The sequence below is a fragment of the Schistocerca cancellata genome, chromosome 3 (assembly GCF_023864275.1).
Source record: "Schistocerca cancellata isolate TAMUIC-IGC-003103 chromosome 3, iqSchCanc2.1, whole genome shotgun sequence".
Lineage (NCBI taxonomy): Eukaryota > Metazoa > Arthropoda > Insecta > Orthoptera > Acrididae > Schistocerca > Schistocerca cancellata.
Genome location: NC_064628.1, coordinates 243191782 through 243214272, shown reverse-complemented (window position 1 = coordinate 243214272; position 22491 = coordinate 243191782). Strand labels below are relative to the sequence as shown.

The 22491-nt window shown below is 42.4% G+C and overlaps 1 protein-coding gene across 1 annotated transcript in view; it reads right to left on the bottom strand.

Annotated features, from left to right (window-relative positions):
• LOC126174878 (ATP-dependent translocase ABCB1-like) overlaps positions 1 to 22491 on the bottom strand; it is a 206369-nt gene that overhangs the window by 55594 nt on the left and 128284 nt on the right. The window contains exons 13-15 of the mRNA XM_049921294.1: positions 22269 to 22464; positions 14190 to 14446; positions 4683 to 4787 (exon numbers count right to left, since the gene is read on the bottom strand). Of these exons, the coding sequence (XP_049777251.1) occupies positions 4683 to 4787; positions 14190 to 14446; positions 22269 to 22464 (558 nt within the window). The remainder of the gene's footprint in view (positions 1 to 4682; positions 4788 to 14189; positions 14447 to 22268; positions 22465 to 22491) is intronic.

Below are 22491 nucleotides of genomic sequence, written 5' to 3'. Positions count from 1 at the left end.
AAGAGTATTACACCCGAACTATAAAATCGTACGAGATCTTATGGCAGCGTATTTATAAACAATAAACGTAAACACAGCGTACCGGCACTGGCATAACAGTGCCAAAGTCGAGATTTCACATTAGCATATCATTAATTATTTATGAAATTTACTAAGATTTAAAAACTTCCGTGAAAGTATTTTCGAACAGTGCACTATACTCACTTGCTCAGAAAGTTCCTTGTCACGATGAAACGACCATAAACAGAAACAAAACTCAACATACGGTAATCAGGATTCGTGGAGCTGAGATGTGGCCACGCCAGACAGCTACTAGCTCGCGCATGGGCGGTGAGGCTACTAGGACCGAATTTAGTACTAGCCCTATTCCTTTATCCCTAGAATTATCGCGCATCGCTACTAACGCGATCATAATAGTGAACCCGTTCACACGATAGACGGCTGCCATTCAAGCATCTGGGTGTTCGTGTCGTGTAAAATGGAAATGATCATATGGCGTCAGTGGCCGGGAATTCCCAGACGGGAAGTTCGGCCGCCAAGTGCAAGTCTTATTGAGTGCGACGCCACATTGGGCGACTTGTGCGTCGACAATGGGGAGGAAATGATGGTGACAACAACACAACACCCAGGCCCTGACGAGAGAAAATCTCCCGCCCCAGCCGGGAATCGAACCCGGGTCCCCATGCTTGGCATTCCAATATGCCGACAGTTCAGCAATTGGGGCGGACCATTCATCGTGTAAAATGGGCATAATGAAAGTATATGGTAATAAAACCAAAAACGTTGCAGTATACCAGTCGGAAAAGCAGCCATTTGCGAGATAATTGCTAAGGAGCCAGAATATCATCCTAGTTAGTACAAATTTATTGGAAATACATACGTTTCAATTACGTCCCCTGCTCCTAATTTTATGTAAAAAATTTAGACCTTTAAAATAAAACTAACTTTATTAACAATTTTCATCTTTATTCTTCATGTCTGTATATTTATTTCTCAACATAGTCACCCTGGCACAAGGGTGCCCATGCTCGAGGGTAAGGGGGGCCGCCTCCACTTCCTCACGCTAATACTCAGGGAAAGGAAATATGTAGTGTAGTCAGGCGTTTTCCTTTCAAGAAAATAATTAAGAAGTCGGTATTACGTGTGGTTTTAACAGGCTCAGAACAGAGACTTTTTTAAGACTGCTTACAAATCACCAATCTTTCAAAATATTAAAAATGCCCCATACCCCCTGGTCTAGCAGCCCCACCCACATCCTACAGACTACTGCATGTTCACCCTTGCCCTGGCGATGAACACATTTCTCCCTAAGCGAGATCAGTTTGCTCATAGCATCACTGTATAATGTCTGACTGTGTTGATGGAGCCACAACCTCACCTCTGTTTGCACGGCTTCATCACCATGAAAATGGTGCTTTTTCTTTTTTCTTTATTGTAATTTCATGCCCCTGCCCCATATGGGCAGGGGAGGGCTGGCAATGGCACAGTCCACCGCTCTTGAGGCAAATGGTTCCACAAAAATACATTAAAAACGGAACTCTTACATAAGAAGGGGAACAAAAGGGGAGCATAAAAAGACACAGTAAATGGAGATGATGGTAGTTAAAATATACACTAATACGGGGACATGCGCTGGGGGCCAGTCAAGAAGTCGACATAAGGGTAAAAGAACATAGCTAGTAATTCGTTGCGCACTTAAAAGACACTTAAGTCAAACGCAAGTTAAAAGTCGGCCAGAGTATGAAAATCACACAGAGTGAGACACTTAAAAAACTACTGGAAACAACAGAGCACTCATGAAGAACAAAAACCACTGATATGGACCTGACAAGGGACTGGAGGCCAGAGAGGAGGGGAAAAGACGGGAGGAAGGTGCGGTGGGGGGCTGGGGGACGGGAGGAAGAGAAAAAAGGGGGTCAAGAGGCGTACCAAAAGGCAGGAGATGGGCAAGATGGAGATGAAGACGGAAGGCAAGGCAGGAGAGAGTGCAGAGACACAGAATGGGGGCACAGGAGGGGGAGAGTGCGTAGGAGGGGAAAACCACTAAGGGGAAAATAAAGGGAGGGGAGAGGGAGTGCTGAGGAGTAGGGGGGAGGAAGGTGGGGTTAGAGTTGGTGGGATTTGCTGGAAGTTGCATTGGAAAAGAAGGTGTAGGGTGTGGAGATGGAGAGAGGGCGGGACACAACATTAAAGGTGTGACAAAGGGCTGGGGTTGGAGAGGAAGGGGGACACCAGGAGGTGGGTGGGATCGAGTCAGCAGATGATATACAGGGTGCAGATGTGTTCAAGGAGAAGAAGAAGGTGGGGGAAGGGGATGAGGTCGTAGAGCATGCGCATGGGAGATGGAAGGTGGATACAGAAGGCACGGCAGAGTGTATAGCAATCTAGGATTTGGAGGGCTTTATAGAATCTGGGAGAGGTGGAATTCCAAGTGACACTGGAATAACACAGGATGGGGCGGCTCAAGGATTTGTAAGTGTGAAGAATGGTGGAAGGAGGCAGTCCCCATATCTGGCCAGACAGGAGTTTCAGGAGACAGAGTCTGTTGTGGACTTTGTGCTGGACCATAAGGAGATGGGGAGTCCAGGTGAGGTGGCAGTCAAGGATGAGGCCAGGGCATTTTAGTGTAGAGGTGAGGTGGATAGAACGACCATAAATGGTTAGGTAAAAATCATGGAAGGAGCAGGTGGTGCGGCCTATGATGATTGCCTGGGTCTTGGAGGGTTTGATACAAAGGAACCACTAGTTGCACCAAGTAGTGAACTGGTGGAGGTGGGTTTGGAGGGTAGTTTGGGACCGTTGATAGGTAGGGTAAAGGGCTAGGAAGGCGGTGTCATCAGCAAATTGGAGGAGATGAACAGGCAGGGTAAAAGGATGCCCTTGAAGGTGTTCTATAAGGTTTGGAGACTAATGAAAATCGAATGGGACTAAGTCTGTACTGTATGGAAGACGATCATTAACAGTGAATTCAAGGCGTCAGATTATTGAATATGCGGCAGCGTTCTTGTGTCTTCTAGCACTGTAACGCCCAAGGGGAAAGTACTAGTGTAGACGTACTTTTCGAATTCTTGCTTCCTGTTCTTTGTGCTGTTTCTAACGTACCGACATAGCTACGTGACACAACGCTACGTTGCACGCTACGATTCGGGCCTTCTAGCTTCCGACGGAGAAGTATTCCTAATAATATGCATGACTCGTAACACCACAAGCGATATTGAGAACATATTAAAAATTAAGAGGCATTACTTTTCAGCGAGTCCTCGTAATTGGACTCTAATTTCACCTAACGCCTACGTTAACAGGAAACACAGTACTGCGCGACACTGTACATTTTACTGTTTACTGCGCACTCGTACCTGTTAAAGGTGTTTTTCCAAGTGTGTTCTTCACATTTGAATGCAATACTGGCCTCATATCTACAGTTAGTCATGACTTCTTTCAAACACCGTCGAAACATCTCGTAAATATTAACAAGAATGTACAGTCCGCTCTAGTACTTCAACATACCAAATAGAGTACAGCATATTTTTGTTTTGAAATGACTCCACACGTAAAAATCCAGAGGATCGAATCAGGTGATCTCGGGGGCCAAAGAACAGTCTCTGTGGGACCTCTGCATCTTGAACTATGTTGGCGAATTACATGGCTCTCATCGCCAGCAAAACGTACCATTTTCCCATCATGCATCCACCTTGTTCCCAACGCATGGGCCATTGGTGAAATTTTATTCCCGTTAGATGGGGACTTAATGAAGTAGTTTACCTTTAAAATAATTTTGTTGCGATTACCCCCTTACGTCATACAGACAACAGTGACTGTTCGTAATCATACTTGCAGACAAGTCATTCGTGCATACACGTTTAGTGGTACGTCCTTGCTCTTATTGTCGTTTACATCCTCCCATGTCACTTTCCGCTGCTAATGATTAATATAATTTTACTTGCGCTTAGAAAGAGGAAACCAACAAACTGAAACGTCCTGGTAGATTGAAGCCGTTTGCCCGACCGGGCCTTGAATCCGCATCAGCGCGCACTTCGCTGCAAATTGTAAATTCATTGTGGAACCTCGAAACTGTGAATATTTTACTTCAACGGTGAGACTGAGAGAGAATACAACTTCATATTTGCTTTCTCGTCAAAGTGAATTGTAACACAAAGGACAACCAGGCGAAAGATTTTGAGCTGTGTGATAGTCAACAGTAGAGGTGAGTTCGTTAACGTGTACGTTTTTACGGCACGAACATGTCTGTTTTGGCCCTGGAAGGCATTTTCAGACTACTTACGATGCAGTACACTCGTGTTTCTTGTTCATGACTCTTCGATCTCCCTCCTTTAAAAAGACAGGGATACTCTTCATTCATAAGCTCAGAACAGGAACTCAAGAAATTGAAATCAGAGGGTAAAGAAACGTAAATAGAACAAACGCATGAGTAAGACCCTTGAAACGTTGCTGTAATCCTCACGGATTCGTTACTGAAGATTATGCAATGTGATTAGCTACAATAAAATATTACACTGGAAACACACAGTAATTTCCTACAAATTATACATCTTCAGTTTTCTTGTGTTTTTTGGATTGTGCTTCATTTAGAATATGTGTTTTCTTTGCTTCAAAACTGCTTCGTGCTGTTTCTTTGATTCCGCAGTTTTTACTTTCATATGTGGAATTAGAATGAAACAAACCTGCAGAAATCCGATGACGGCGCTAGTGACTGCGATTACGAGGAAGGTGATAGTGAACCAAGTAGCCTGCCTGCGCATCTCCGTTGTATCCGAAAGAGAAAAGACCTGCAAGAAACGACATAGAAATTGTTACGTTGTAAAAAAGAATTAATTACAGAAGCTTATTATTATTACTGAAAGACTAATATTTACAGTGTATTTATACATTATTTGTCAGGAAATAAGCCATACCTAGCAATGTGAATATATTTGGAACACTCTCTATGAATTCTTAGGTTTTGTTGACAGGAGTCAAACTCCTCCTAAAGGTCTTCGTGGTGAAGGCCATATTGGGTACTTCAACACTGTTTAGTGTTGTGTATGTTCGTACACACCACCCATATCAAAGAAAAAGAAAGAATCACAGACAACGAATTAAAGATATAATATCCATCTTTGCCCCCCATGAACCACGGACCTTGCCGTTGGTGGGGAGGCTTGCGTGCCTCAGCGATACAGATAACCGTACCGTAGGTACTACCACAATGGAGGGGTATCTGTTGAGAGGCCAGACAAACGTGGGGTTCCTGAAGAGGGGCAGCAGCCTTTTCAGTAGTTGCAAGGGCAACAGTCTGGATGATTGACTGATCTGGCCTTGTAACAATAACCAAAACGGCCTTGCTGTGCTGGTACTGCGAACGGCTGAAAGCAAGGGGAAACTACGGCCGTAATTTTTCCCGAGGGCATGCAGCTTTACTGTATGATTAAATGATGATGGCGTCCTCTTGGGTAAAACATTCCGGAGGTAAAATAGTCCCCCATTCGGATCTCCGGGCGGGGACTACTCAAGAGGATGTCGTTATCAGGAGAAAGAAAACTGGCGTTCTACGGATCGGAGCGTGGAATGTCAGATCCCTTAATCGGGCAGGTAGGTTAGAAAATTTAAAAAGGGAATGGATAGGTTAAAGTTAGATATAGTGGGAATTAGTGAAGTTCGGTGGCAGGAGGAACAAGACTTCTGGTCAGGTCACTACAGGATTATAAACACAAAGTCAAATAGGGGTAATGCAGGAGTAGGTTTAATAATGAATAGGAAAATAGGAATGCGGGTAAGCTACTACAAACAGCATAGTGAACGCATTATTGTGGCCAAGATAGATACGAAGCCCACACCTACTACAGTAGTACAAGTTTATATGCCAACTAGCTCTGCAGATGACGAAGAAATTGAAGAAATGTATGAGGAAATAAAAGAAATTATTCAGATAGTGAAGGGAGACGAAAATTTAATAGTCATGGGTGACTGGAATTCGAGTGTAGGAAAAGTGAGAGAAGGAAACGTAGTAGGTGAATATGGATTGGGGCTAAGAAATGAAAGAGGGAGCCGCCTGGTAGAATTTTGCACAGAGCACAACTTAATCATAGCTAACACTTGGTTTAAGAATCATGATAGAAGGTTGTATACATGGAAGAACCCTGGAGATACTAAAAGGTATCAGATAGATTATATAATGGTAAGACAGAGATTTAGGAACCAGGTTTTAAATTGTAAGACATTTCCAGGGGCAGATGTGGACTCTGACCACAATCTATTGGTTATGACCTGTAGATTAAAACTGAAGAAACTGCAAAAGGATGGGAATTTAAGGAGATGGGACCTGGATAAACTGAAAGAACCAGAGGTTGTACAGAGTTTCAGGGAGAGCATAAGGGAACAATTGACAGGAACAGGGGAAAGAAATACAGTAGAAGAAGAATGGGTAGCTTTGAGGGATGAAGTAGTGAAGGCAGCAGAGGATCAAGTAGGTAAAAAGACGAGGGCTAGTAGAAATCCTTGGGTAACAGATGAAATATTGAATTTAATTGATGAAAGAAGAAAATATAAAAATGCAGTAAGAGAAGCAGGCAAAAAGGAATACAAACGTCTCAAAAATGAGATCCACAGGAAGTGCAAAATGGCTAAGCAGGGATGGCTAGAGGACAAATGTAAGGATGTAGAGGCTTATTTCACTAGGGGTAAGATAGATACTGCCTACAGGAAAATTAAAGAGACCTTTGGAGATAAGAGAACCACTTGTATGAACATCAAGAGCTCAGATGGAAACCCAGTTCTAAGCAAAGAAGGGAAAGCAGAAAGGTGGAAGGAGTATATAGAGGGTCTATACAAGGGCGATGAACTTGAGGACAATATTATGGAAATGGAAGAGGATGTAGATGAAGATGAAATGGGAGATACGATACTGCGTGAAGAGTTTGACAGAGCACTGAAAATCCTGAGTCGAAACAAGGCCCCCGGAGTAGACAACATTCCATTGCAACTACTGACGGCCTTGGGAGAGCCAGTCCTGACAAAACTCTACCATCTGGTGAGCAAGATGTATGAAACAGGCGAAATACCCTCATACTTCAAGAAGAATATAATAATTCCAATCCCGAAGAAAGCAGGTGTTGACAGATGTGAAAATTACCGAACAATCAGTTTAATAAGCCACAGCTGCAAAATACTAACACGAACTCTTTACAGACGAATGGAAAAACTGGTAGAAGCCGACCTCGAGGAAGATCAGTTTGGATTCCGTAGAAATGTTGGAACACGTGAGGCAATACTGACCTTACGACTTATCTTAGAAGAAAGATTAAGGAAAGGCAAACCTACGTTTCTAGCATTTGTAGACTTAGAGAAAGCTTTTGACAATGTTGACTGGAATACTCTCTTTCAAATTCTAAAGGTGACAGGGGTAAAATACAGGGAGCGAAAGGCTATTTACAATTTGTACAGAAACCAGATGGCAGTTATAAGAGTCGAGGGACATGAAAGGGAAGCAGTGGTTAAGAAGGGAGTAAGACAGGGTTGTAGCCTCTCCCCGATGTTATTCAATCTGTATATTGAGCAAGCAGTAAAGGAAACAAAAGAAAAATTCGGAGTAGGTATTAAAATCCATGGAGAAGAAATAAAAACGTTGAGGTTCGCCGATGACATTGTAATTCTGTCAGAGACAGCAAAGGACTTGGAAGAGCAGTTGAATGGAATGGATGGTGTCTTGAAGGGAGGATATAAGATGAACATCAACAAAAGCAAAACGAGGATAATGGAATGTAGTCGAATTAAGTCGGGTGATGTTGAGGGAATTAGATTGGGAAATGAGACACTTAAAGTAGTAAAGGAGTTTTGCTATTTGGGGAGCAAAATAACTGATGATGGTCGAAGTAGAGAGGATATAAAATGTAGACTGGCAATGGCAAGGAAAGCGTTTCTGAAGAAGAGAAATTTGTTAACATCGAGTATAGATTTAAGTGTCAGGAAGTCATTTCTGAAAGTATTTGTATGGAGTGTAGCCATGTATGGAAGTGAAACATGGACGGTAAATAGTTTGGACAAGAAGAGAATAGGAGCTTTCGAAATGTGGTGCTACAGAAGAATGGTGAAGATTAGATGGGTAGATCACATAACTAATGAGGAAGTATTGAATAGGATTGGGGAGAAGAGAAGCTTGTGGCACAACTTGACCAGAAGAAGGGATCGGTTGGTAGGACATGTTCTGAGGCATCAAGGGATCACCAATTTAGTATTGGAGGGCAGCGTGGAGGGTAAAAATCGTAGGGGGAGACCAAGAGATGAATACACTAAGCAGATTCAGAAGGATGTAGGTTGCAGTAGGTACTGGGAGATGAAGAAGCTTGCACAGGATAGAGTAGCATGGAGAGCTGCATCAAACCAGTCTCAGGACTGAAGACCATAACAACAACATCCATCTTTGCATCACAAATTATAATAAGATCGTTAAAAAGAATAGTGCAACTAAGTTTTTAGGTATGAAAGACTTAACATATTTGTCAAATAATTCTGTTTGAATGGTGACGCCATGCAAACGATTCTGGAAAAATGTCTGGAAACAGAGTGTCCGTTAAAATAACGTTGCCACAAAATAATAACAAATATTTTAAAATCCGAAATATGTTCAGAGTCTAAAAGCTAGCAAAAATCAGCAGGTCATATCTCATTTTTTGTTTTTATCTTTTGTATCACCATTGTCCTCACGCTCTTTGCCATGTAGTTCGATTTTATTTGTTGCATGACGTGAGTCACGCGGATTTCAAAGCAATCTTTTTTCACTAGAACTAACTTCAAAAACAATAAATCATTGTGTAAATATACGCTTACGTGGTGAATCAGATGATTTTCGAATGAGGAAAGTTCCTCCATTAGCGTTAGAAGGGCCAGATCAAATTGGCAAAATTACTGAACATTGCATATCGAAGAGATTTGGTATACTGAGGGCTGAGGGTGAACTCACATTGAAGTTACAGCTCTCAACAAATTTTTGTTACCCTTAACTTTTTGTTTAACGTAATTGCATGTTGCGAACTTCAAATTACAGTGAATGCATGATTATTCTTTTACTTTATAGACACTCAGTTTGTTTCTAGCGTCAGACCATGAATGATTCACGTGAGTGAAGACTCTTTCTGCATAGACATCACTGTGTGGGACCGCCATCATCCTTCTGAGAATTTTTTACGTTTGGTGTTTCTTCTCCGTCTGAAAACGTTTTCCACGAAAACAGTTTGTGTACGTAGAAGCTTGTTGTCGTCTCTTTCTTTCTTTCTCTGCATTCGGCCTAGGAACACTTACAACTATCAATCAAAGGCACGAGAAAGCACACCCTGGCCGGAAACAGCGTACCAAATGTTTACTGAGTTGAGTTTACAAATCAGTGAATAAATTAGTGACAAGAATGTAACTTTACAAATGCATAACCACTCATACATCCGTACCGAACACCGAACAATGGGGCTGAAATACCCAACAATTCGGTAAAAACTGAACACTGGCATTCTCGACCGGGACCGAACGGTCACTCAACTATGTAGGCAGACTTCCGAACGAGAAAGGAAATTTTAATTCGCTTTTCTTCTGTTTTACAAAAGAATATGCCCGTCAGTCATACGAGTAAAGTCGTAGTTACTCATTACCAGGGTCCTGATTTGGAGGTTTTAACTTTAAAATTCTGAAAAAGTGCAAAGATCATGGTTACAGGACTAAAAGGGGCTAAATAGGAGTTCCATTGAAAAACTAGGGGTTAAAAAGGACTTTTGCAGAAGAAAACGGATTTTAAACAGATTTTCTGAATTAATAATACGGAAAATCAGTAAAGTGAATTTGCACATTTTAAGAAAAGACGTAATAAATAGACTTATATGCTGCACTGGAATCAAGACCATATATAGTGCAATGTCGCTACTCTTTATAACTCGATAATATGGCAGCACTCTGCTGTAATGGTGACACCTGAGTCCACGTACTTTTTTAGTTCGGATGGTATAACAAAATAATACAGCTAGCACTAAATCAACATTTTGTGTGCCATATTGTCATTGCATTGTCGCTTTGAGAATATGTCTACAGCCACTGCGTTGGGTCCAAGCAACCCAGCCTGTACTTAAGCCCAGGAAGTGCTGTTCTAAGAAAGGAAAGAACTTTTGTGAAAACCTAAAAATGCAAGCCCTATTCATTATTTCCAGGTGTTTCGACTTTGGTATGAATATCTTGTTATGGGTACATAAATCATAAATGAAGTTACATTAATCCCACATTTTAAATGTTCATGTAATTCGCCAGTTTTTTTAATGAGAGTTCCAAAACCCACTACGATTCTGATCAAATTAGTTCAAAACATAAATATTCTTTCTCAAGTAAACAAACTCAGAACTACGTTCTTATAGAAAACGTTTAACTTGCAATGACTAACTGCATGAAGGGTTATCTACAAGTGCAATACATTTACAAACGTAGTTAGAATCAACCTGTCTTCTGGACAGCACAATAAAAAAACCGTTATTTTGATTTTTTTTCACCCTCAAAAGCTATTTTGATTTCATCAACATATTCCTTGTTACGTCAGCAACAGTCTTTCCTCCTTTAGCTGTCACTTAACTTTGTTTTTGGATAGGTTCCGCCTTCAGCAAACACAATTCTTTTCTAGGTATAAGCATAAGGTGGAGCCTCTTTAAAAAGAAATTTACTTGTATGTAAACACGGACAAAAGGTGACTGCAGCCTCAAGATGAAGCTGCCACTTCGTGCAGACAACACTAGTTCCAAGCATAGTGTTAGTATTTTCTTAAATTTTTGAGCAGATATTGTCTGTTAGTGTGTCATCACACATGGTGTGAAATTACGCACTCGCGAGTAACAGTATTTGGTGAAAAATTTATTTTATAAATAACATCACTGTGTAAATAGATTTATACGCTGCACTGGAATCAAGAACACATATCACTATGTAAAGGCTTCTGTCATACATCCTTTCCTGATTTTAAGTTAACGTGAATATTTTCTTTAAATTATTTATTCGAAAGTATTTTGTGATTAACATTAAGAGGATATTCCTTCAGCAACACCGTCGGTCGAAACCGTAATCAGTAGCATGAACGGCTCTGCAATGTGTCGATGTGTAGGTAATCGGATGTGCACACGCTACAGTAGTGATCAAGGTAGTTATTCTTACATCTGTTTTTGGGAACTTTCCCTAGAATCTTGTTCAAACACAGCTTGTGACCTAACGTGGCCGAGAGCAACGGATATTCCGTCATTTTTTACTAATGGTTGGTCAAGCAAGCAAACATGTGAAGTAGTGGAAATTTACCATCGAAGACTGTTCAAAATTTTGTTTGGTAACCTGACGTAGGTCCAAAACGACGACTCTCAGCCTTTTTACCGTACTTCCGACTGGACAAAAACCTGGCGCCTCGTTGGCGGTTTTTGCGACTGGTCTGCCACCACCGGCTGTAGAGTTGCGCCACAAAACGTGGGACTAGCAAGGGAAACTAGATCGTTTTGTTTCTGGGGAGTGTGTGGGGAGTGGATCGTGCTCTTCGGAGCAAGTTCAGTACAGGTTTCAATTTTGGACGGGATCCTTTGAACAGTTTATTTTTCGATGCAGGTAACCATCGCACTTATTTAAATTAGCAATCAAGATAATAAATGCTCTTTGGTATCGCGTGAAGCGAATGTTTACTTGAATTCGTGGTTTCCTTTTTGCGAATCTCTGCATCAATTTATCATCCTAATTTTCGAAACGGCTTTCCTTAGTCAGAGGGACGAGTAACTGGGTACATATACAAACTGGCATGTGCCGAATTTTAGCATTCGTAATACACTAAGCGGAAAACCCCATTACAAATTTCTAGAACTTGTAGAGGACAATGAGTACATAATATACTGAATAGGAACCCACGTTCGGAAACGTACCGTTTCTCTTCTACGACGATTTCAGTTCAAATGTATAACTCATCCACTTGTGCTTGAGAATTTAAGTTACGCGTCACGCAGCACAATTATTAGGTAGCAACGACTGTGAGAAAACACGAAAAGAACAGAATCAAACTGTTTGAGATGTGTGCTGTATAAGGATGTTAAGAATTAAGTGGACTGAGAAGGTAAAAAAATGGTCCTTTGCTGTTTCGACGATTAAAGGAATATGTGGGAAACATTGACAAGTAGATGGGTGAGACTTAAACCACAGTTTAAGTGAATCACTTCCATAGTACTAGACGGAACTGCACAGGGTAAAAATTATCGTTGAAGACAGAGGTATACAACCAACAAATAATTGACGAGATGGGTACAAATCACGAAACAAGGAATGTGCTGAGTTCTCTGCTAGATAGTCCTGAATACAGTGAAACACCTGTTCAGACAAATAGTTAACATCAATAGCTATTTCAGAAGACACAATGAAAGTGCGAACACGACTGTGATTATAGGCCAAACTCACAGCTGTTAGTTATCTAGGGACCACGCTGGTGTATCATACATACACGTATTTGCAGCACAACTTACAGGCGGGAATACTTGATGATAAATCATATTTTATCTTTCCTTTTTGCACTTTTCCTAATTATTCGTAAGGATGCTAGGGGAATTTGCAAAGTTCTCTCTTCAACTCCTAACCGTTTAACATTATTGTTTTAATCATTACAGCGTGGAAGTGCAGTAACAAATATGTCTGTAAAGGCCGCGCCTAGAAACGCGATTTTTTTTGGGGGGGGGGTGGAGGATGTCTTGGTGCTAGGTTCCTGTTTGAGCTGGGAACATCGGGTAAAAAGTTTACGGTTTAGCCCGGAAGAGCAGCCATTTTTATAGCCATTCGAACATTTGTCTTGCTGTAGCTACTTGCAGTATGTTAAGCAAGGTTTGAACGACGAACCGGTGCTGGCGCTCAGGAAAATTTTACGAATCGTTTAATTCCTTTTGCAGAAGATTGATGAAATTAATGCTCAGCTAACAGCACCATTTGTATTACACTGTTCGGATTTTTCGTACAAAAATAGAAACCTGTAAATAATTGGAATGGAGTGGGACTGATGGTTCAGACTTGATCCGCCGGTGTATCAGACCTTGGTCTAAGAGAAGTTTTAACAGTTTGAAAAAAGATCTTGCTTTGTTTGGATTTTACGTTCAAAAACACATGTCTTGTGAGGTTTCCTTAGGCGCGCCAGTAGCATGTTTCGAACAAATCGGTTCAAATTTTGTAGGAAGGTAGACAAATACGTGTATTTAACGGTCGTCCTGTTGTTTTGGAAAAGTTTTGCCACGATATAAGCAATATTGTTCGAAAGACAATTAAAAATCCTATACCGGATAAGCCGTCGTCCGAGGCAACAAAAATCTACATCGGTTGCCAAGCTATCCGTGGCCTAGTGTCAAAATTATAGTAGAGTAAAAGTTAGGAATCGCAATGAAAAATGCTTCTACCGTTGCACAAAAACAGACGAACGTGTCCTAGTCAGAGTTAGGGATAAAAAGAAGGGAAGTAGTTTTCCGACTTATCTGGCAACTTCAAAAATATTTACTCACTCCATGTATGGTGAGGGATGTGAGGAAAAAAAAAACAAATACATACGCTTCTAGAGCGTGGAAGCCATCTAGAAGAGGACGTATACGAAGGTGGGAGTACATCTATAATATGTACTATCCCAGAGTGACGATGCATGGATCCTACACTTTAACGACACGTTGTGACATACTGCACCACATATGACATGAGAAATGCCATCGTGTTACCTTACTTGATACGATACATTATATTAGATAACATGGGCACTAATACTAGCAAGTAAAAAAGTGCGAGTATACATCACTAACTCCGCCCAGGACGCATTCACCTCTGTTGTGCTACAAAAGGAGTGTTTTTCTATCTGCCGTTAGAATACTGTGGCCCGCATCTCGTGGTCGTGCGGTAGCGTTCTCGCTTCCCACGCCCGGGTTCCCGCGTACGATTCCCGGCGGGGTTAGGGATTTTCTCTGCCTCGTGATGGCTGGGTGTTGTGTGCTGTCCTTAGGTTAGTTAAGTTTAAGTAGTTCTAAGTTCTAGGGGACTGATGACCATATATGTTAAGTCCCATAGTGCTCAGAGCCATTTGAACCATTTTTTTTAGAATACTGTGCCTTTGTTGCACTGCGTTCACGCAATCTGTTCCAAAGGAAAACTGAAGTAGCATAGGCCAGTGGAGCGGTGTTACTGACCCCAATGACGTCTGCGAAGACGACGCTGGCGGCGGAACTGGCGAAGCCCCGGAGGGTGGTGCAGACCGTGTTGGTGAGCGCCAGCGGCCACTCCGGGGCGTTGAGCCGCAACACGTCCCGCAGGCCGACGTGCGCCACCGGCTCCTCCTCGTCGGACGCGTCCTCGTCGCCCGCGCAGGCCTTCGCCTCGCGCTCGTGCTCCTCAGAGGGTGCTTCACCCCGATCGCTCACCATACGCTCCAATGCAGGGCGGTCGTCTAAGGCCAGAAGAGAGCGCCTGAGATCCATAACAGTAGCAATGTTACACTCGTCTACATAACTTTTCTCCCAGATGTCACAGGAAGATAAGGCACGGCGAGCTTTGTGGTCTAAAAGGTGCTCTGCGAAGTTCTCTTGACGCAATTTGTGACGGGTAGCTATAATTACCACCACAAAAACATTAGACGGGTGAGAGGAGAATTCGCCTTCTAAGAGTTCTGTACAAATTTAATTGTCTATATATAGATAGTTCCACAGAGATAAGACATTACAAGGCTACGGCGAGGAATGCAGTATTATATGCTGCTGAGACGATGACACTAGGAAGAAATGGGGCAGAACAACTAGAGAAAGAAGAGAGAAAAATACTGAGAAAAATACTAGGTCCCAAAAGAGGTGGATGCGAAGACCTAGGGAAGAATTGTACCGGAACATTAGAACAATATCCAGGGAAATCAGACTCAAAAGGGCAAGGTTTGCTGGACATGTAGTTAGTATGAGTATGGACAGAATGACGAAGAGAGTGTGGGAAACAACAGGGAAGACAAGGGGAAAGACTGGAACCAAGTGGGTTCTTGAACTTCGGAAAGACTGGTTGGAATTTGGGATTAAGGTCGAAGGAAAGGAAAACTGGGGGAACAAATATACACCGAACAATATGCCGGATATCAATGGCAAAGAAGAATACAGGAAAGGATTAGAGTGTCACCAGTGGAGCCGACAGGAAAAACTGACACTGAAGAGCTCGGAAGAGGAGCGGTAGAGAAGAAGAGGAAGAATGAAGAGGTTCTGGGAGAAGACGAGGAAAATGCAATCCACGAAGGGGCTACCGGTGGTCCTACAGAGGCCGTAACGCAAGAAGAAGAAGAAGAAGAAGATAGTTCATACATTCGATGAATCGAGAAGCTCGACTATTTTTGTCTGTTATCGACATTGATACTTGCAATGTACCGATCTCACGAAATCGAAGACTTAGAGAATGTTTTAGTCTTACGGTTGAAGTCGAATGACAAATGGAAAAAGAATATTTTTATCGTGTGAGTAACGATTTTCAGATTTTTACTTTCACTTACCGGGCACACTGCGAAGGAATTATGCAAATCTGTAGATACGATGTAGATCTACGGAGAAACAAATGACTACAATTTCAGAAAAATTGAATCATTTACTCCAGAGGAAGAGCTTCACAAACAGACCAAGTCAATAATGCGTGGGTACAATTCTGGACCTATGCAAGAAGTTATTCGGCTTGACATTGATCGACAAAATTGTTACATGTCCTCTTATGCGATATCGTGCCAAATTCTGTCCAACTGACGCGTTAGGTCATCAAAATACCGAGCTCATCGGAGGGACCTGCCCATAGTACCCCACACTTCTCAATTGGGGAGAGATTCAGCGACCTTGCTGGCCAAGGTAGGTTTGAGCAAGCATGAAGACAAGCAGTAGAGTCTCTCACCGTGTGCATGCGGGCATTATCTTCCTAAAGTGTAACCACAGGATGGCTTGCCATGAAGGGCAACAAAACGGGACGTAGAATACCGAACGAGCTGTAAGGGTGTCGCGGATGACAACCAAAGGGGTATTGCTGCGAAACGAAGTGGCACAGTGGCACTCCAGACCATCACTCCTGGCTGCCGGGTCGTAAGGCGGATGACAGTCACGTTGGTATTCCACGGCTGTCTGGTGCATTTCGAGACACGTCTTAGTTGGTCATCAGGATCTACATAGAAGCGGGACTCATCACTGAAAAATCGACGAAAGTATGTGTGCACGTAAATGCTGATTTGTGGAAATGATTAATGTGTGGTAATCACGAATAAAGTGGACTCGTCGATTCGATGAACGTTTAATAATGAACGACCAATTTGCTATAGCTGTTTGATTGGATGTTGGTTGTAAGTGGGTTGTGTACCTAGTCCGTAACTTTCATTTCTCTTTACGTTCTGGCGAATTACCCAAAAACCGAGTGTTTTGGATGCAATGGAATCAGATCTTGACATATCATCATCTGACGATTCTGACGAAGACTACGACGCCGAAAAAGAAGACATCGTTTCCGATGACACTACTGAATCTACATGAGATTCTGATGAAGTAACACTCATGCAACGGTGGCCCAAAATGAGAATGAAGCGACTGTTGGCAAAGTCAGAAGAAGGAAAAACAGTCAGGTATTCGCCTCAAAAATACTGCTCTGAGAAACGTGCACAGCACAAGTAACAAGAATGGTTCAAGGAAGAAGCGTTCCTCAGCAGCTTTCCAGTCGTCAGTCACAATGTCATCCTCTGTGGACAACTTCCAATACGTATTCACGCCATTTACAGGCGAACTAACGTCTAACACAGGAACGGCCTGGAAAATGAAAAGTCTGTGTGAAACCACTGGTTTAACTCTAGCAATGAACATAGTAGTCCGTACTCACCAAGGACCGACTACCTCCACTGGACATACGTATGACATCCTAAAATGTTTTGAGTTTTTTATCAGATGACATTCTCAACAAAATGTTACTTTGCACGAATGTCGAAATCGCTGAGCAAACATAAAACTTCAATAGGACGTCGAACACCTTCAAAAGTCATTTGAAAGTTAGTCCGGGGCTGCTTATACTCAGCGTTGCCTGAAGACGAATTATCTTCCAACGCGTATTCATTTCAATAGGACTAGATGCAGTGCTGATTTTTTGGCTACAACTTCCCGAGCTCGATTCAGTTTTATCATAAACTGTCCTCGATTTGACATCAAAACCTCACGGGATCCCAACGATAAGCTGGCTCCAATGGAAAAGGTTTGAGAGATGTTGCAAGAGAACTCCCAGCAACACAAATCTGCCTACGACACTGCTGACGAGCAACTACTTGGATTCCGCGGTCGGGTCGCATTAAAGTTGTAAATTCCCAACAAACCCACCAAATATGGAATGATAACCATAATGATTTGTGACAATGGAACAAAATACATGCCGGCCGTTGTGACCGAGTGGTTCTAGGCGCTTCAGTCCAGAACCGCGCTTCTGCTACGGTCGCAGGTTCGAATCCTGCCTCGGGCATGGATGTGTGTGATGTCCTTAGGTTAGTTAGGTTCAAATAGTTCTAAGTCTAGGGGACTGATGACCTCAGATGTTAAGTCGCATAGTGCTTAGAGACACTTTTTTTACAAAAGGCATGATACACAAAGAGCCATATTTGGAGAAGGATACGACTACGGCTGGAATACCTGCGGCAGATTTGTTTGCAAATACTTGTTCATTTTATCAAAGGATCGATTCGAAATGTAACCTTGGACAATTGGTTCACGTCTGTTCCGCATTTTAAGAAGCTGAAATCTGGCCACAAACTCACCGCCCTGGAGCCAGTTCGGTTGAATAAGAGAGAACTTCCTGCTGAATTCGTCAATATAAATTTTGAAAACCGGTTTACAGGTACATCCTTCTTCATTTACGATGACGATCTAACGGCAGTTTCCTATAAGCCAAAACAGAATAAGCTCGTATGCATCCTTTCATCCGCTCGTTATGATGGCCGCATACATCTGGACAACCATATTCTCCAGCACAATGAGACAAAATATGGCATTGATACACTTGACCATATGTGCCACGCTGCAAATGTGATTAGAAAAACCAAGCTGTGGCCTCTCTGTTATTTTTGTTGTGTTATAAATATCGCCATGATAAATGCCTACATAATTTATATACACAACTTCCACAGAGCCCATGAAGTGCAGTGAGGCGAAAGGAATCCGCCTCAGTTGGATTTCATGTTCTCCCTTGCACATGCTTTGTCTAAGGAATGGCTCATTGCAAGAACAGATATTGCAGGGCGACATCGGCACGTGAAGCAGAAAATAGAAAGCTACAAACGTCTTTGAACGGTTTCCGAAATAAACGGAAGAGGAACTCCACCTCTTCTCCAGCGATTCCCAACCCAGCTCAAGGAGCCACATCCGATACTCAGCCCTCTCAGCCTAAAAAACGTCGCATTTGCGGAGACTGCAGCTACAATCTGAGAAAAATGACGAAAAGCAACTGTGTAACGTTGATGCAACTGTGTGTAGGGAACATCGCAAGGCTGTGTGCAACATTTGCCATCAGCAACGTTCATGGAGCCTGAAGGAATTCACATCATGGGTATGAGTTACCTTTCTCCCAGAGTGTGTTTACATCTGTCGATTTCGCACAGTTCCTCAACGCAACATTTATAATCAAGTGGCCATTTGCGATTTGTAGACATATTCTTTAATCAAGGGCAGCTGTGATTTTTTTGTATCTTTTCATATGTATTCGCTTTTTTATCAACTATTCTGATTATTTCGTTAGATATACGTACTTCCTGTGTTTCCACATTTTTTGTCAAATTGCTTTTGATTCATTAGATAAATTGATCTAGTACTTTTCTTCTTCTATTGTTTGTATTCAATGCTCCTGGCACGCGATCACTCAAATTGTCGTGCAAGTATTGATGCACTTTTCCTTTCGGTACTTATTCCATTGCGTTCCCGGTGGGTGTAAAGTACATATAGACGCCCTTTTGTTTGTAAACTACGCAGTGAGAGTTTTCTGATTTGTTGCAATGGAAAGACCATTTAAACCCTGAGATTCATTTTTCTTTAACTTTCCCGCTATAAAGGGTTTATAATTCTACCGTTGCGTCGCTTTTAATCATTTTTTCTGACCAAACCTAGATCTGGTAGTTGAATCGACGGAGGTATATGTATGGAAAGGTTAGAATTTCATGTAGTATTCTAGGGTTCATACAGCATTTTAAAGTTCAATCAAATCAACTCGTTGAAGAACTCAGTGTAGTGAACTAAACGAATCCTAAACTACGTTTTTATGTTTCTGGCTCCATAGGTTTAAGACAATGTGTGCTTGTGCTAAGTGAATAAAGAAAGAAAAAATTGTCTCTTATCTGATGTCTTAGATGTAGGTATTGCAAAGTATCCAACTGTTTTCCGTATGAAGTAGTTTCCAAGATCACACTTCAGACCATAATCATATCTAGTACCTGATGATGGAATAATAGCCGAAAACCGGTTTGTGAAATAAATAACAAATATTGTAGAATATTAAACCAGTGATGTGCGTGTTTTCATTCAGGGTGTAGGAAATATTCTACCAAGAACCGACGGAACAGTCAGACAGTGCTAATGATCGTTATCTCAAGCATGGCGTTAAGTACTTTCTCTCTTCCTTCACCCCAATTCCAGCTACACTGGGTCGATGACTTAGCGCTGGAATATGATATTATTAAGAAGCTTGTACTACTGCCGCAGAAAACAAGCTCTTTTGACCTCTGCTTGTAGATTAAATCGCGGGAGAATATTGGATATTCATGGGTATTTCTGTGTGTACTGGCTGGTGTTTGTCGAGTTGAACCAATTCTGAATGGTCGACTTCCCACCCTCCCCCTGCTCCCCTCCAGGTCCAATTCATTCACTCTCCATGATGACTGTCAGCGGTATAATACTTTAGTCTGTACTATAATTCAAATGTATTAGAAAGTGTATTTTGAGTCTGAAAGGGGTTATTCTAGGAGGCACTGCTACGTATTAAGAATGTTGCTGTTGAAAACTGAAGTCGTTAAGACATTTATATCTGACACTGGTAATGCTGTTTCCTAAGATATGACTTGTTGAAAGTTCTTTTGTTATGTATGTTATGTGATTTGCGAACGAACAGCTTAGACTTTGGTTGCACTACAAATCGCTGCTTGCTGCTGTCATTAACGGCATAAAAATTGGTGTCGAAACCCGGGACGATTCCAGGACTGCTGCTGCGGGCCTGTGACACCACGATTTTTGAACGCACTTCGCGCGGCTTCCGCGAGGGCTCACTTTAGAGATTTGCGACGCTAGCCAACAACCTCGTCGACGGTCGCCTGCATACATAGGTAAGTCTAACTGAATTGTCACGCCACACGTATCTTATTGCCAATTGCAGCAGTAGCTGATTCAATAATTATTGTACTTCACACTGTCATTGTAGCTGCTCGCTATTATTTATGGCTGGTGCTGCCATATGTTCTTTGTTTATCAAACTGCATACTACTTAGGCCCGCGCAGACAGACACCTCACTATGTCTGCAGAGAAAACTCTCATAAGAACGTGACGCATGTCACGGGCAATAGAAGAGAAAGTGATGAATTACATGACTTACTCTACCATCAATGATAAACAACCTGCTAAGACCACCATCTAGTGTTAGACTGACCACTATAAAAATAAAACTTGAGACGTTTTCTGGAGATGTCGAAACTTCGGCACAGTCCGGAACAGCTCCAGGAACCTACTGATAAAGATCCCACGATGTCAAAAAATGGTTCAAATGGCTCTAAGCGTTATAGGACTTAACATCTGAGGTCATCACTCCCACAGACTTAGAACTACTTAAACCTAACTAACCTAAGGACATCACACACATCCATGCCCGAGGCAGGATTCGAACCTGAGACCGTAGCAGCAGCGCCTTTCCGGACTGAAGCGCCCAGTGCCGCTCGGCCACAGCGGCAGGCGATGTCCACTGCGTGGCTGCTTAAAAGGGGTGCCAAGGTGGTAATCCTGTGATTTCTGACACTTATGAAGAAACTAAGAGGATGCTTACAACATGTTAAAAACCATTCAAAAGCCAACATCGCACAAAACATTTTTTTATTCAAGACAACGGGTTTCAACACTCTTAGCTGTCATCTTCAGGTCTTAAACTTTTTTAAATAGTAAAACATGTTCATTTTACGCTGAATCTCATGCACAAGATGTCAAGTAGATACAGTTAGCACAGTATAAACGTTTGTCATCGCTAAAATATTTAAAAACACACAGGACCTTGTCCAAGAGCCCACGTCCACATACATATTGCTCACAGATGCTGGTAAAAATGCGGTACACAACAGCACATCTGCTTTCATATGCTGGACGCATACTAATAGCAAGGAGAGATGCACGTATAGCCACCGTCTGATTTTTGTATTTTTTGATTAGAGCAAGCGGTACCCACACACACGATGTTTGAACCTTCCTCCTCGCATGCAAACGTTGCGCGATGGTGGTGTGATCACAACTCATCACATTTGGCGGTTCTTGAGTACTGAGGTGGAGCATTGTGGATTTACACTTTTAAACGATCTTCATCAAACCCCGAAGGTCTTCCTGGAGGTGGAGAGTCACTAATGTGAAAACGATCCTCCTTAAAACGAGAAAACCATTTTCTTGCCGTGCTGTGTCCAATGACATCCCCATACAGCCTCTGCTTCTTTTACCCCTCTAATTAATGACACAGAAGCATATGTCGGAAATCTTCCAATTTCTCCACGTGGCACTCCATTCCCTAGCGCCCACAGCTCGACTCACTATCTCCAAACGACAAAATGACGATATGTAAATTCAGACAGCGACAGTGAACCACAAATAAAAAATGAAATCCGATAAATAAGCCCACAGCAGCCGGAAAAGCAACATGCAAAGCAGAAACGACACCATCTCAGTTGCCAACTCAATAACTGGAGGTGTGATCGCGATATTAGTCTTTTGTTATGTGAGTCCTAGGTAGAAACCAGCTTCCATAGGTAGAATGTATGAAGACGTGGGGAAGGAAAGTGAGTTGTAAGGATATGTTGTGTGACGTAGCAGACAGGTATCTGCTGAGTGAGTTTGGCAGGAATATTGTAGGTGTTGTTACGAGGAAAGTGTCGACATGAAACCGGCAATGGAGTTCGGGCCAGAAAAGGAATATTAGGAAAATGTCGCAATGTCGCCACCGTTTGATCAGCAACTTGGGCAGTAGTTTTAGCGTATGGAACCAGTCGTGTAGGCGTGCTCACCTTTCACCTTTCCGTCCGCGTTGGCGGCTGAGAGCTGTGTGGTGACGAGTGCGTGGTAGTGACTCTTGAGAGCCATCAGCTGGTCGTGGCTGCCCTCCTCGACCACGGCGCCCCCAGACACCACCAGGATTCTGTCCGCGTTGCGTATCGTTGACAGCCGATGCGCTACGATGATCGTTGTTCGACCCATACTAGCCTGCGTCAGTAATGTCTAGGTTATTAA